General features: G+C 45.5%; 1 protein-coding gene across 1 annotated transcript; it reads left to right on the forward strand.

Annotated features, from left to right (window-relative positions):
* Window positions 1–8,309: 8,309 nt before the first annotated feature.
* Window positions 8,310–11,199, forward strand: LOC123449015 (putative clathrin assembly protein At2g25430). The gene is made up of 2 exons (XM_045126076.1): window positions 8,310–8,656; window positions 8,983–11,199. The coding sequence occupies exon 2, from the start codon at window positions 9,067–9,069 to the stop codon at window positions 10,981–10,983; it is 1,917 nt and encodes a 638-aa protein (XP_044982011.1). The 5' UTR covers window positions 8,310–8,656; window positions 8,983–9,066; the 3' UTR covers window positions 10,984–11,199.
* Window positions 11,200–13,567: the final 2,368 nt, after the last annotated feature.

Here is a 13,567-nt window from a genome sequence, read left to right on the forward strand (position 1 = left end):
CATAGGCACTTCTTGAAGTCCATATGTTGATTTCAAGGAGTTTATATGATGAGCAAGGTGGCATTCAAGGTTTTATCCAAAGATTGGTCATAAAGACACAAGGTTGATGAAGACTAAGTCAAAGAGTAAATCAAGTTGATCAACACACAAAGCGTACAAGATGTACCAAGAAGGATCAAGTGATCCCATGGTATGGCAAGCATTGTCCATTACACTTTGTGTACTAACACATGGTCTTCGTGAGAGTTCTATGTAGCGTTAGGTGTGTTTCCATGGGTTTGCGTCAAGAGGAAGATCTCATTCAACCCACAGAAGATTGTGGTGTGCAAGTTCAAGTGGGGCATCATGAAGATATCATGCTTGAAGCTTGCCGCCCATTGTGGTGGCAATAGACTTGTGAAGATGTGCTGAAGAGTGGCTCACCCATAGTGGAGTATGGGGAGCAATTTACAAGTCTTCATCGATCCAGCGCAATCAAGAAAGGTGGTCCATCTTGAGGAAGTCAAGATCATCATCATCTAGCTCAAGTGGACTAGGTGCAAGGTATAGGTTTTCCCTTGATAGGTTTTTCTATTTTAGGATAGATTGACGTACTGTCAAGGGAGGCTCTCAAAGTGAGTAGCTTGATCGTATCGTTTGTTGAGAGCTCAAACCATTTCCATCCTTGCATCATCTTTCTAGGTTCTTGTTTGGTGGTTCTCTTTGTGTGTTTTAGAGCTTATGGTCATCTTTATGACAAGCTCGAGTTCATCGAAAATGGAGTTCATGTGCATCTTCTACGATGTTTTCGATGTTGGAGTTTTTATCGGTTCTTCATTCGTAGAGGTTTCACATCTCTATATAATTGGCATTTTTCTAGTACCTCTTATTGCTATAACATTCGTTGTTAGGATAGTACTTGTCATCTGCTATCCAACAAGCTTGAGTTTGCTCAATTCGGAACTCGTATGCGAAAGTTATGGTTGTTTTTGTCTTACGTGTTTTTCACTCAGAGGTTGTACCGCCCCTAAGAGAGATATACCGCTTGACCGGTACAACCGGTGTTTGGAGCGGTTGTACCGCTCCAAAATTGGTCCGGAGGTTGTACCGGCCATGTACCGCTCTACCACCGAACTAGGTTCTATTTTGGAGCGTTTCTTGGGCGGTTGAGGGTCGGTTGCACCGCCATATTACATTTACCAGTTGTACCACCCACATCACCCGTTGTACCGCCCGTGTGTTATTCTAAACATAACAGGCATATTTGTGGGGACCCATTTAAGGGGGTCTTCTTCCCAATGGTTCCCCAACTCTTGAGCTCGTTTTTCCCCATTGTTGAACTTCTTAGAGCTTGCTAACTCTCAATCCCTCCAATGATTCTTGCTCCTTTTTGAGGGAAAAGATAGGGGAGATCTAGATCCACATTTCCACCAATCACTTTCTACTTTGTGTGAGGGGAACCCCTTGGATCTAGTTCTTCGAGTTCTTGGTGTTCTTCTTTGTTCTTCCTCTCATTTTACACCATAGCATTAGTTGTTGTGGTGGGATTTGGGAGAGAAGGACTTGGGCACTCCGAGTGCCCTTGCCATTGCATCTCGTGCATAGGTTTGAGTTCTCCACAGTGATACATGAAAGTAAAGTTTGAGAATCTTATTACTCTTGGGTGCTTGGTACCTTAAAGCTTGTTCTTGTTGGGTGCTTTAGCATCCTAGAAGCTTGGTGGTGCCTGGGAGATCAACCATTGTGGTGTACAGCTCCGGGCAAGTGTCGGGGGTCTCCAATTAGGTTGTGGAGATTGCCTCCAGCATTTGAGGTTACCTCGAACAATATTCCATTGTGGTGAAGCTTTATGGTGTTGTTGGGAGCCTCCAATTAAGTTGTGGAGATTGCCCCAACCTTGTTTGTACGGGTTCGGTGACCGCCCTCAAGGTTCCCTTAGTGGAATCACGACATCTTCCCTTGTGCGAGGGAGTGAGGAGATTACGGTGGCCTTATTGGTATCTTGGGGAGCATTGTGCCTCCACACCGCTCCAAACGAAGATTAGCATCCGCAAGGGTGTCAACTTCGGGATACATTGTCGTCTCTGCGTGCCTCGATTATCTCCTACCCAAGCCCTTTACTTATGCACTTTACTTTGTGATAGCCATATTGTTTCTTGTTATATATCTTGCTATCACTTAGTTGTTTATCTTGCTTAGCGTAATTTGTTGGTGCACGTAGGTGAACCTAGTTGTTTTAGGTTTTGTGCTTGACAAATTAAACGTCAGTTTTATTCCGCATTTTTTCAAGCCTAAACCGTAATTATTTTAAAGAGCATATTCACCCCCCTCTAGGTGACATCCACGTCCTTTCAATTGGTATCAGAGCTAGGTCTCTCATTATTAGGTTTTACCACCTAGAGAGTAAGGATGTCGACTAGGGGATTAGGATTCTTTGACATTCTTAGTTTCAGTGGCACAAATTTTCATGTTTGGGTAATTCGCATGCTTAATCTCTTTAGGGTTATTGACCCAAATTTAGAGCAAATTGTAGATATGGGGTTTTCTCCTCCAAAGGATTCCCAAAACACATCTTTAGAGGATGCGAAAAACTCTTATCTCAATGCTCAAGCTTCTAATGTGCTTTTTGATGTGTTGAGCAGTGTAGTTATATTTCAACTCATGCCATTCCGGGATGCTCATGAGTTGTGGACAAAGCTTCAATATAAATATGGTGTGTCCAAGATTTGTAGGGATGATTGTTCTCCCTCCACCTCCGGTGGTGTTGTTTTCTCAACTTCGTCTACTTCACCTACATGTGGATTGCCACAATGTAATGATATGGTGAGTAGTGGTGATCATTGCAATGATGATAGTGGGCTTATTGTTGATGATCCTTCATCACTATCTTATTGTAATGCTTCATCTTTGGGCGTTAACACTTGGACCGCTCTAAATTTTTTACATGCTTGTGTTTATAGTCCTTGCATATCATGTAAAAACTGACTGACTAAATCTCATGATGACATGCTTTCTATATCTTGTTGCCATGATAAAAATGTATCTATTTCCTCGAGTTGTTGTGCTAACAATGTAGAGGAAATCCATCACTTCATGGAACAATATGTGGCCTTGAATGATGCTTCAAGGGATCCTACATCATCATCTATTGTTTCTCACTTTTGCCTTATGGCTAAGGCTTCAAAGGTATCTACTACTTTGAATCCCAATATATTTCATGATGATGATGTTGATGATAATGAGGATGAGGATAATGATGAAGAGAGTGAAAATATTGCATCCTTAAAACTTAAGGGTGAAATGATTTTTAAAGCTCTTCATAAGAATAATCTTGCTCGTTCCAACTTCATGGAAATCATGTCTATTGCCATTGAGTGCAAGAATTATATTGAGGAGTTGGAATCTCATCTCGAGGAGCATGAGGCCACCATTGAGATAATGGAAGGTCATGAGCGTGATTACGCTAATGAGATAGTGGAGCTATCCCAAGCTATTGAAAATGAACAAACCACCAAGGAATCTCTTGAGGAGACCTTTGCCCTAGAATTATCTAGATTAAATAAATCCCATGATAGAGCTCTTGAGGTGGCTAATGATTTTAGAACTAAAATGATAAGCTTGAAGTTGCTCATGCTAAACTCCTTGAGGACAATGAGCACCTCAAAAATGTCTCAAGGGCTATTAATAGTTCGCTCATCGAGCTCACTGAGTCTCATGCTCAACTTGGAGCTTCATATGCAAATGAGCTTGCCACGTTGCCTTCTCCTCTTGTTGTTAATATTGATGCTTGTGCTTCTAACTCTATTTCTTGTGAAGCATTTGGGGGATTTGGGAGAGAAGGACTTGGGCACTCTGTGTGCCCTTGCCATTGCATTTGGTGCATAGGTTTGAGTTCTCCACGGTGATATGTGGAAGTAATGTTTGATAAGATTATTACTCTTGGGTGCTTGGTACCTTAGAGCTTGTTCTTGTTGGGTGCTTTGGCATCCTAGAATCTTGGTGGTGCCTCGGAGCTCAACCATTGTGATGTAAAGCTCCGGGCAAGCGTCGGGGGTCTCCAAATAGGTTGTGGAGATTGCCTCGAGCATTTGAGGTTACCTCGAAGCCATATTCCATTGTGGTGAAGTTTCGTGGTGTCGTTGGCGGCCTCCAATTAAGTAGTGGAGATTGCTCCAACCTTGTTTGTACGGGTTCGATGACCGCCCTCAAGGGTCCCTTAGTGGAATCATGACATCTTCCATTGTGTGAGGGCATGAGGAGATTACGGTGGCCTTATTGGCATCTTGGGGAGCAATGTGCCTCTACACCGCTCCAAACGGAGATTAACATCCGCAAGGGTGTGAACTTCGGGATACATCGTCGTCTCTGCGAGCCTCATTTATCTCTTACCCGAGCCATTTACTTATGCACTTTACTTTGTGATAGCCATATTGTTTCTTGTTATATATCTTGCTATCACTTAGTTGTTTATCTTGCTTAGCATAAGTTGTTGGTCCACACAGGTGAGCCTAGTTGTTTTAGGTTTTGTGCTTGACAAATTAAACGTTAGTTTTATTATGCATTTTTTAAGCCTAAACCGTAATTATTTTAAAGCGCCTATTCACCCCCTCTAGGCGACATCCACGTCCTTTCAATTGGCATTTTCATAACTGCATGTTCTTAAGATTTCCAGTCGTTGTTGGATCGCTCTTGTCGTCCTGAATCCAACAACTTTGAGTTTGCTCAATTAGAGCTTGTATGCGAAAGATATGATAGTTCTGGTTTTCTTCTTTTGCGTGTGGTCTACCTGGAATGATCCAAGGGTAGTACCGCCCGGGCCGGCGGTAGTGGCCCAGCTTGTACCGCTGGCTAGTACTGCTGCCCATAAGTTCGACACCTTTTTTGGTCGGACTTTGCGGTAGTGTTGGGCGGTAGTACTTCTCCTGCTCCTGGCGGTACTATCGGCCCTGCACCCTCTCAGTCCGGCCTCCCTCTGCATGAGCGGTAGTACCGCTCTGGCTCGGACCGAGGGGGTAATTGTTGGATTTCCCCCTTCCTATTTAAGGGGTCTTATTCCCCAAAGGTCTCTATCCGTTGAGCCCGCGTTCTTCCCCCATTGTTGACCTTCTTTGAGCTCGCTAACTCTCAATCCATCCAATGATGCTTGCTAATTCTTGAGGGAAAAAAGGGAGGAGATTTAGATCCACATTTCCACCAATCACTTTCTCCTCTATGTGAGGGGAACCCTTTGGATCTAGATCTTGGAGTTCTTCGTGTTCTTCTTCGTTCTTCCTGTCATTTTCTTCCATAACATTAGTTGTTGTGGATGGATTTGAGAGAGAAGGACTTGGGCACTCCGTGTGCCCTTGCCATTGCATTTGGTGCATAGGTTTGAGTTCTCCATAGTGATACGTGGAAGTGAAGTTTGAGGAGCTTATTACTTTTGGGTGCTTGGTACCCTAATAACTGTTCTTCTTGGGTGCACGTTTTTCCGTTTACCCTAATACCCCGAGATCTTTGTCGTTTGCGCGTTTTTCCTTGAAACTTTTGTTCCAGCGAAGTACCGGTCGCCTGAGCGGTACTACCGCTTGTACACACGCTGAGTGCATAACAGTTGGATTTTGAGGGTCCTATTTAAGGGGGTCTTCTTCCCCATTGGTCTCTAACTCTCGAGCTCATGTTTGCCCCCCATTGTTGACCTTCTTAGAGATTGCTAACTCTCAATACCTCCAATGATTCTTGATAGTTCTTGAAAGAAAAGAGAGAGGAGATCTAGATCCACATCTCCACCAATCACTTTCTGCTCTATGCGAGGGGAACCCCTTGGATCTTGATCTTGGAGTTCTTTGTGAGCTCCTTGTTCTTCCTCTCATATTCCTCCATAGCTTTTGTTATTGTGGAGGGATTTGAGTGTGAGGGACTTGACCACTTCGTTTGTTCTTGCCATTGCATTAGTTGCATCGGTTTGAGTTCTCCACGGTGATACGTGGAAGTGAAAAATTTTAGAAGCTTGTTACCCTTGGGTGCTTGGTACCCTAGAGATTGTTCTTTGTGGATGCTTTGGTGTCCTAGAAGCTTGGTGGTGCCTTGGAGCTCAATCATTGTGGTGTAAAAGCTCTGGGCAAGTGTCGGGGTCTTTAATTATGTTGCAGAGATTGCCCCGAGCATTTGAGGTCATCTCCAAGCCACAGTCCATTGTGGCGAAGCTTCGTGGTGTTGTTGATAGCCTCCAATTAAGTTGTGGAGATTGCCCCAACCTTATTTATATGGGTTCGGTGACCACCCACAAGGGTCCCTTGGTGGAATCACGGCATCTTGCATTGTGCGAGGGCGTGAGGAGATTATGGTGGCCTTAGTGGCATCTTGGGGAGCATTGTGCCTCCACACCGCTCCAAACGAAGATTAACATCCGCAAGGGTGTGAACTTCAGGATACATCGTCGTCTCTGCGTGCCTCGGTTATATCTTACCCGAGTTCTTTACTTATGCACTTTACTTTGTGATAGCCATATTGTTCCTTATTATATATCTTGGTATCACTTAGTTGTTTATCTTGCTTAGCATAAGTTGTTGGTGCTAATAGGTGAGCCTAGTTGTTTTAGGTTTTGTGCTTGACAAACTAAATGTTAGTTTTATTCCGCATTTGTTCAAGCCTAAACCATAATTATTTTAAATCACCCATTCACCCCCCTCTAGTCGACATCCACGTCCTTTCAACGACTGATATACGAAAGGTCACTTGATAGCTGAATGGTTTTGGTGTAGTGGAGATTGAATATGAAGGCTGCACTCTTCGGCTGCTGCCTGTTCTTTTCATCTCCCTCTTTTGCTTCGCCTCCCGTCGTTGCATGTTCGTCTCCTTCTCTTGTGGCCATAAAGGAGAAGTCACTCCTCTCGAGAGAAACACACAAGAGCATCATCTTCCTCACGCCATCTAGTTCCAATATCTGAGCTGCTGGTTCTTTGCCATCCCGGCTTGCGGCGTGCACCACAGGCCGGGACAGCATGCCTCCGAAACCCCGCCTCTTTGAGTCTTATACGGGAGAAGGGTGATAAGATTTTTGGGGAGCACTGTGCACGACTACTGGCTTCTTCATCATAGACACCACGGACGTCGACGACCTCTTCCGGAACGACAACTTCTTTCTCGACGTCAACAACCTCTTCGACAACATGGATGATGTCAATGCCAGTCCCACTCCTGCTGCTGTTGCAACTCAGTACGTGTTCGTGTTCTTCTTGTTTGAATTCCTATCTCAACTTATTGCTCTAGTTTATATTGGATATGTTGCATTCCTACTCACCACTTCAGATGCTCCTTGCATACTTTTTATTTTATTGCGTGACTTGTCTTATAACTGCTATAGTAGTCATGATTTATCTATTATTTCTGCTAGTAAAATCACATGGTAAAACACTTATATTTCTAGCATTTGCTATGTTTGATTTGAACTATTTGCTATACTTGGATGGACGTGATGCAACCAAAAGACGACCACACATTGGATGCACGCTTTGCGCATCAAGAAATCCATGCAAATGTCGCTCCAATGCGACCTCAAACGAACAAAGTCCGGATAAAACAGACGTCCGTTTAAAATATATTTTTTAAACATAGTACATATGCAAACCCTCGTATACAGACACATACACTCACCTATATGAATATACACACGCACTCCTTGTCTTTATGAGCAACTTAAAAAAAACTGAGCTACGCATGAGCTTAAAATTTATAAAATCATCATAGACACCTCGTTGTCGACGGGAACGCCTTCTTTCACTAAATACGCATCATCAAAAATATTAAAATAAAAGCGAACACGAGAATTCAAGACCTGATCGACTGAGATACCGTACTCTAACCATCCAACCATGATTCACGTCCATTTGGAATAGTTCGAGTCGCTGTACCGCGCGAAAGGAAAGAAAGGTTTGACAACGAGAACAGCTACTGACTGCGCATGACACGCAGAAATTTACCTTCTCTATTGAGCACCAAAATCGATGGTCCGTCGGTCCAAAGCACCAGACCACCCTACAGTTCTACACACCGACAGCGATAGCGCGCGGTAGAGTGTGGACTGTGGACGGGCCCGACGTCAACGGCACGGCGACCCTCCGGCGTCACCCTCCAGGCGTACGCGGCCGCAGCTGGCACCATTTGCATGATCACCACCGCACCGCACCGCACCGTCTGCAGGGCTGGCATAGCGTGGCCGCATTGACCTCGTGCCCTCCCACGCCGGCGCGAGGAGGTAAAATAGTAAGCGGCAGCGTACGGGGGTAGGCGCCGAGCCGCCGACCGACACAGGGGCAGTAGGGTACTAGGGTGCGCGTCGGCGCGAGCGGGACCAAGACGGAAGGAAGCCACGCGAAGCTCGCTGCTTTCTTTCTTGCTTGCCTCCTCCGTCCTCCCGCCCCCAAAATAAAAATCTGAAAACAGCAAGGCACCAAACGCCCGGGAGCACCCAACACACCACCACACACCATTTCTTCCCCCTCCCCGCGGACCTCAGCCGGCTTACCCTCCCGCCTCCTCCTCCTCCGAAAGCCCAGGTCAAACTCCCCCAGCCAGCGAGGGAGACGGGGGAGAGAGGAGAGAGAGGCTCTCGGATCCGAGCTGCTCCCTCCCGTGCCCGCCCAGATCTCCTCCGCAGCCCAGCACCCGACGCCCCGGATCTGCGCCCGTCGCAAAGGTATTCCCTTTTTCATCCAATCTCGCTCCCCGGATCTGCGCCTCCTCCCCGGAGCCGGAGGTGGCTTCCGTTCCTAGCTCCGCGGCTGCAGAGTAGGAGTAGCTAGCTAACTTAGCTGATCTAGTTTAGATGATGATGATGATAAGCATCGAGAGCGGAGTTTATGGTAGGCCCACCAGAGCAAATCTCGCCTCCCGGCTCCGGGGATCTCGAGCTCCGGTAGATATCATTATGTCTTTCCAATTTAAACCCCGCAAAATGTTTTAAGGATCTGGGTCTGGCTTTGATGAAATCTCCGAGGCTCATGCCGTGCTACTTTTGGTCAGATCTACAAGCGACAGGCGGGCGGCTGCGGTTGCTGGTAGTTGGTTGGTTGGTTGGTTGGCGAGGAGGAGGATTAGGCGGCGGAGATGTCGTCGAGCACGATCCGGAAGGCGCTGGGCGCCGTCAAGGACCAGACCAGCATCGGGCTTGCCAAGGTCACCAGCAACATCGCGCCGGAGCTCGACGTGCTCATTGTCAAGACCACCAGCCACGACGACGAGCCGGCCGAGGAGCGCCACATCCGCGAGATCCTCCACCTCACCTCCGGATCCCGCGCCCACGTCGCCGCCGCGGTCGCCGGGTGCGCCCGCAGGCTCTCCCGCACCCGCGACTATGTCGTCGCGCTCAAGTCGCTGATGCTCGTGCACCGTCTCCTCACCGACGGCGACCCCTTCTTCCACCGCGAGCTCCTCCACGCCACGCGTCGGGGCACCCGCCTCCTCAATCTCTCTGACTTCCGTGACGAGGCACACTCTGGGTCGTGGGACCACTCTGCCTTCGTCCGCACCTATGCGCTGTACCTTGACCAGCGCCTCGAGTTCCTCCTCCACGAGCGGAAGCAGGGCTCCAACGCTAATGGAAGCACCAGCCTGAACGGGCCATCCCCGCGTGACCGTTGGGGTTCTCCTGACCCGTATGGCCGGCGGTCACCCTCGTACACCTCCCCTCCGGGGAATGGGTATGGAGGGTACGATGATAACCGTGAGAGGAATGGTGGGAACTCTGATGACAAGAGGCCGCTGACCCCTGTGAGGGATATGAAGCCGGAGCGGGTCCTTGGCCGCATGCACCACCTGCAGCAGCTGCTCGATAGGTTCCTCGCCTGCCGCCCCACAGGTGGTGCGAAGCAGAGCAGGATGGTGCTGGTTGCACTGTATCAGATGGCGAGGGAGAGCTTCCAGCTCTACGCTGATATCTGTGAGGTGCTTGCAGTTCTACTGGACAGGTTCTTTGACATGGAGTATGCTGATTGTGTGAAGGCCTTTGAGGCATATGCCAGTGCGGCAAAGCAGATTGATGAGCTTTGCTCATTTTATGCTTGGTGTAAGGACACCGGGGTTGCGAGATCATCGGAGTACCCAGAGGTGCAGCGGGTCACTGATAAGTTACTGGAGACATTGGAGGAGTTTATGAGGGACCGGGCAAAGCGTCCCAAGAGCCCACCACGGGAGCCTGAGCCCGAGCCCGTCAAGGAGGAAGAGCCAGAGCCGGAGGACATGAACAGCATCAAGGCGCTTCCTGCACCAGAGGACTACAAGGAGCCTGAACCCGAGAAGGTGGAGGAAGAGGTGAAGCCAGAGCCCCCGCCGCAGCCCCAGGGTGATCTGGTGGATCTTAGAGAAGACACTGTGAGTGCAGACGAGCAAGGTAATAGGCTTGCTCTGGCCCTATTCCAAGGACCACCTGCTGCTGGTGGTAGCAATGGGTCATGGGAGGCCTTCCCTTCCAATGGTGCCAACGAAGTGACTTCTGCGTGGCAGAATCCTGCGGCTGAGCCCGGGAAGGCCGATTGGGAACTTGCCCTTGTGGAGACGGCTAGCAACTTATCCAAGCAGAAGGCTGTAATGACAGGTGGTATGGATAACCTGCTACTGAATGGTATGTACGACCAAGGTGTTGTCCGTCAGCATGTCAATGCACAGGCGACTAGTGGGAGCTCCAGCAGTGTTGCCCTACCTGCGCCTGGACAGAAGACACAGATGTTGGCTCTTCCGGCACCAGATGGTTCGATGCAGAATGTAGGTGGAGATCCTTTCGCGGCATCCCTTACCTTTGCACCACCGTCCTATGTGCAGATGGCCGAGATGGAGAAGAAGCAGCAGTTCTTGACACAGGAGCAGATGATGTGGCAGCAGTACCAACGGGATGGCATGCAGGGGCCATCGAGCTTGGCCAAGCTTGATCGGACCTACAACAATGGCTTCGGCCCAAATCCAGCCATGCCATACGGGATGCCAAACGCGCCAATGGCGAATACAGGGTATTACTACCCCACTTACTGAGCTATTCTTTGTCCATCCTTACAGTTGCTGTGAATTTTGTTCTGTATTTGTGGTCTTACTTCTTGGGGCTGTGTCCAGCATCAGTTGTTGTGTCCCTGGTCTCTGGATCAAACCTTTTGGTCTCTTATATATATGTAATTCTATTTGTTTGGAACCAAATGCGGCATCTATGGGTTGGTTATAGTTGAATACATAATCTGAGCTGATGTTCTTTCATACTGTTTGATACTAGAGACTTGTGCATTTTGTCGGTCCCTTGATACTTCCACGCTGTTGTTAGTATGCCGCTGACAGTGTACTGCATGTCACATCTGTCATCTACCTGATATGATGAAAAAATGTTCCGTTTCTTAGATCTAGATCTCCTTGTTCGCTGGAGAAGTTTGTTGCTAGTAGTTGGCATTAAGGAAGACTTTAGGTGGTTTTAATCAATTATAACTAAGTTGCTTTCGGTGACAGACTTTGGGGCAAAGTTATCTTGTACTTAAATGATACGGATGTTGGAACGGTCCTTCAATTTGGTGGCTATGTCTATGATCCTTAAACTCAGAAACTGCTTCAGTACGGTCCCAGAACTTGAGAATACTGTTTTAATACGGTCCTTATACTTGACAAACCCGTCTTATGATACGTTTCACATACTCCCTCCGGTTCCAAATATTTGTCTTGAATTTGTTTAGATACGGATGTTCTAACACTAAACATGTCTAGATACATCCATATTTAGACAAACTCAAGATAAATAATATGTCTAGATACATCCATATCTAGACAAACTCAAGATAAATAATATGAACAGAAGGAAGTACATTTCTTGTACTCCACAACTTTTTTCTTCAGAAAACCGTCTCATAATTTATTTAATTACAAAAAGCCTAATGTCAGAAATATGGGTTGCACATGTCGGTACGGGAAAAGAAAAAACAACAGCTATATGAAGGATCGAACCTAAAGAACTGCAGACTATCGGTCAATTAGTGCACACAAGCAAACTACCAGGTCATCAGTTGCTTCGCGTAAATTGTTGAGCTAGAGGTTATCTTTCTATTCTATGTACCTCTTCATGCATTTTTTTATGTAATTTTGTGTATGGCGTAACTATAGGCCCGCACAAATTTGTTTTATTCTTTTCAATATATCTATTTTCTGAATTTCAAAATAAATTTGCCATAAAACTTAAACAAAGTGTTAGTCCATTTAAAAAGATCAACATATTTTTAGAAATATTTCATGTGTACTAAAAACTATAATAGTGTTTTTGAAAAGTATTTCATGTGTATTAAAAATTGCAAACGTGTTTTTGAAAAATGTTCTTCATGTATTCAAATAATGGTCAACATGTACTAACAATATATTGCTTAAAATAATTCTTACATTTCCAAAACCACACTTAACATGCTTTTATTACGTTTCTAGAATTTATTATTATGACACAATAATTTTAAATACACACTGAACACTTTTCAAAATACAACATTGCCATTTTTTTAATAATTGAGTATTTTAAGTATAGAATGAAATACACAATAATTGTCCGTGCTTGTGGCCATTTTTTAAATGCATAACAAACATTTTTTAAAGACGTTTGTAAATTTTTATTACACGTGTAACATTTTCCAAGAAGATATTTACAGTTATTAATATACATGAAATTTTCCCACTTAGGTTTTTCTTCCATTTCTGTTTCCAAATGGAAAAATAATAATATAAAAACATGAACTTGAAAAAACTAAAACAAACTTCTGCGGTGCAATAGGAGTGCCATATATAATAAATATAGATATAGAAAAACGATTGACGAGGAACGCAAGAACCCTATAATTTAGGTCAAGTAGAGCGTTACATGGTGGTCAGCTTGTGTGTACTAAGCAAACCGCACTAGAAGACCGGAAGGTCTTACGTTTGACCCTCTGTATTGGGATTTTTTTTTGTTCCCCATACTGGTAAGTGAAAACCACATTACACATTTAACTTTAGGTGTTTTCTTGCAATTAAATATAATCAGAGGCAGTTTAAAAAAATCGTGCAATACACGAAACATATGTGAGACGTATCAGAGGACCAGTTCGTCAAGTTTAAGGACCGTATTGAAGCGGTATTCTCAAGTTCTAGGACCGTATTGAAGCAGTTTGTGACTTTGAGGACCATTGTGGACATCGCCACCAAGTTTGAGGACCATACATGCATTTGACTCTACTTAAATAGGGCTCGAATGATTGCCCTTGCTGCTGGTGCCTTGCTGCTGGTCGAAGTTATGGAATCCCTGTTTGCGCTAACATTTTATGTGGAGTATAGTGTATCGATAAATGGTAGCATATCGATCGAGCGCTGAGTAGCGATATATAGACGATTTTTTTTCAGAATCGGTCAATTATAAATCAGTTAATCGGTCGATAAATCAATTAATCGGCTATTTGATGAGCCATCGAAGTTAATCGGAGATAAAGCAATTAATCAACTATTCTGTGACCATACGAGTGGAGATTAATTGATCAAGATGCTGATTAACTGATTGATATTTGAAACCATGCATTTTAGTTGTTGGTCGCCAATGTAAGTTTTGAATGTTGATCCCATCAACATG

Source organism: Hordeum vulgare, chromosome 4H, assembly GCF_904849725.1.
Source record: "Hordeum vulgare subsp. vulgare chromosome 4H, MorexV3_pseudomolecules_assembly, whole genome shotgun sequence".
NCBI lineage: Eukaryota > Viridiplantae > Streptophyta > Magnoliopsida > Poales > Poaceae > Hordeum > Hordeum vulgare.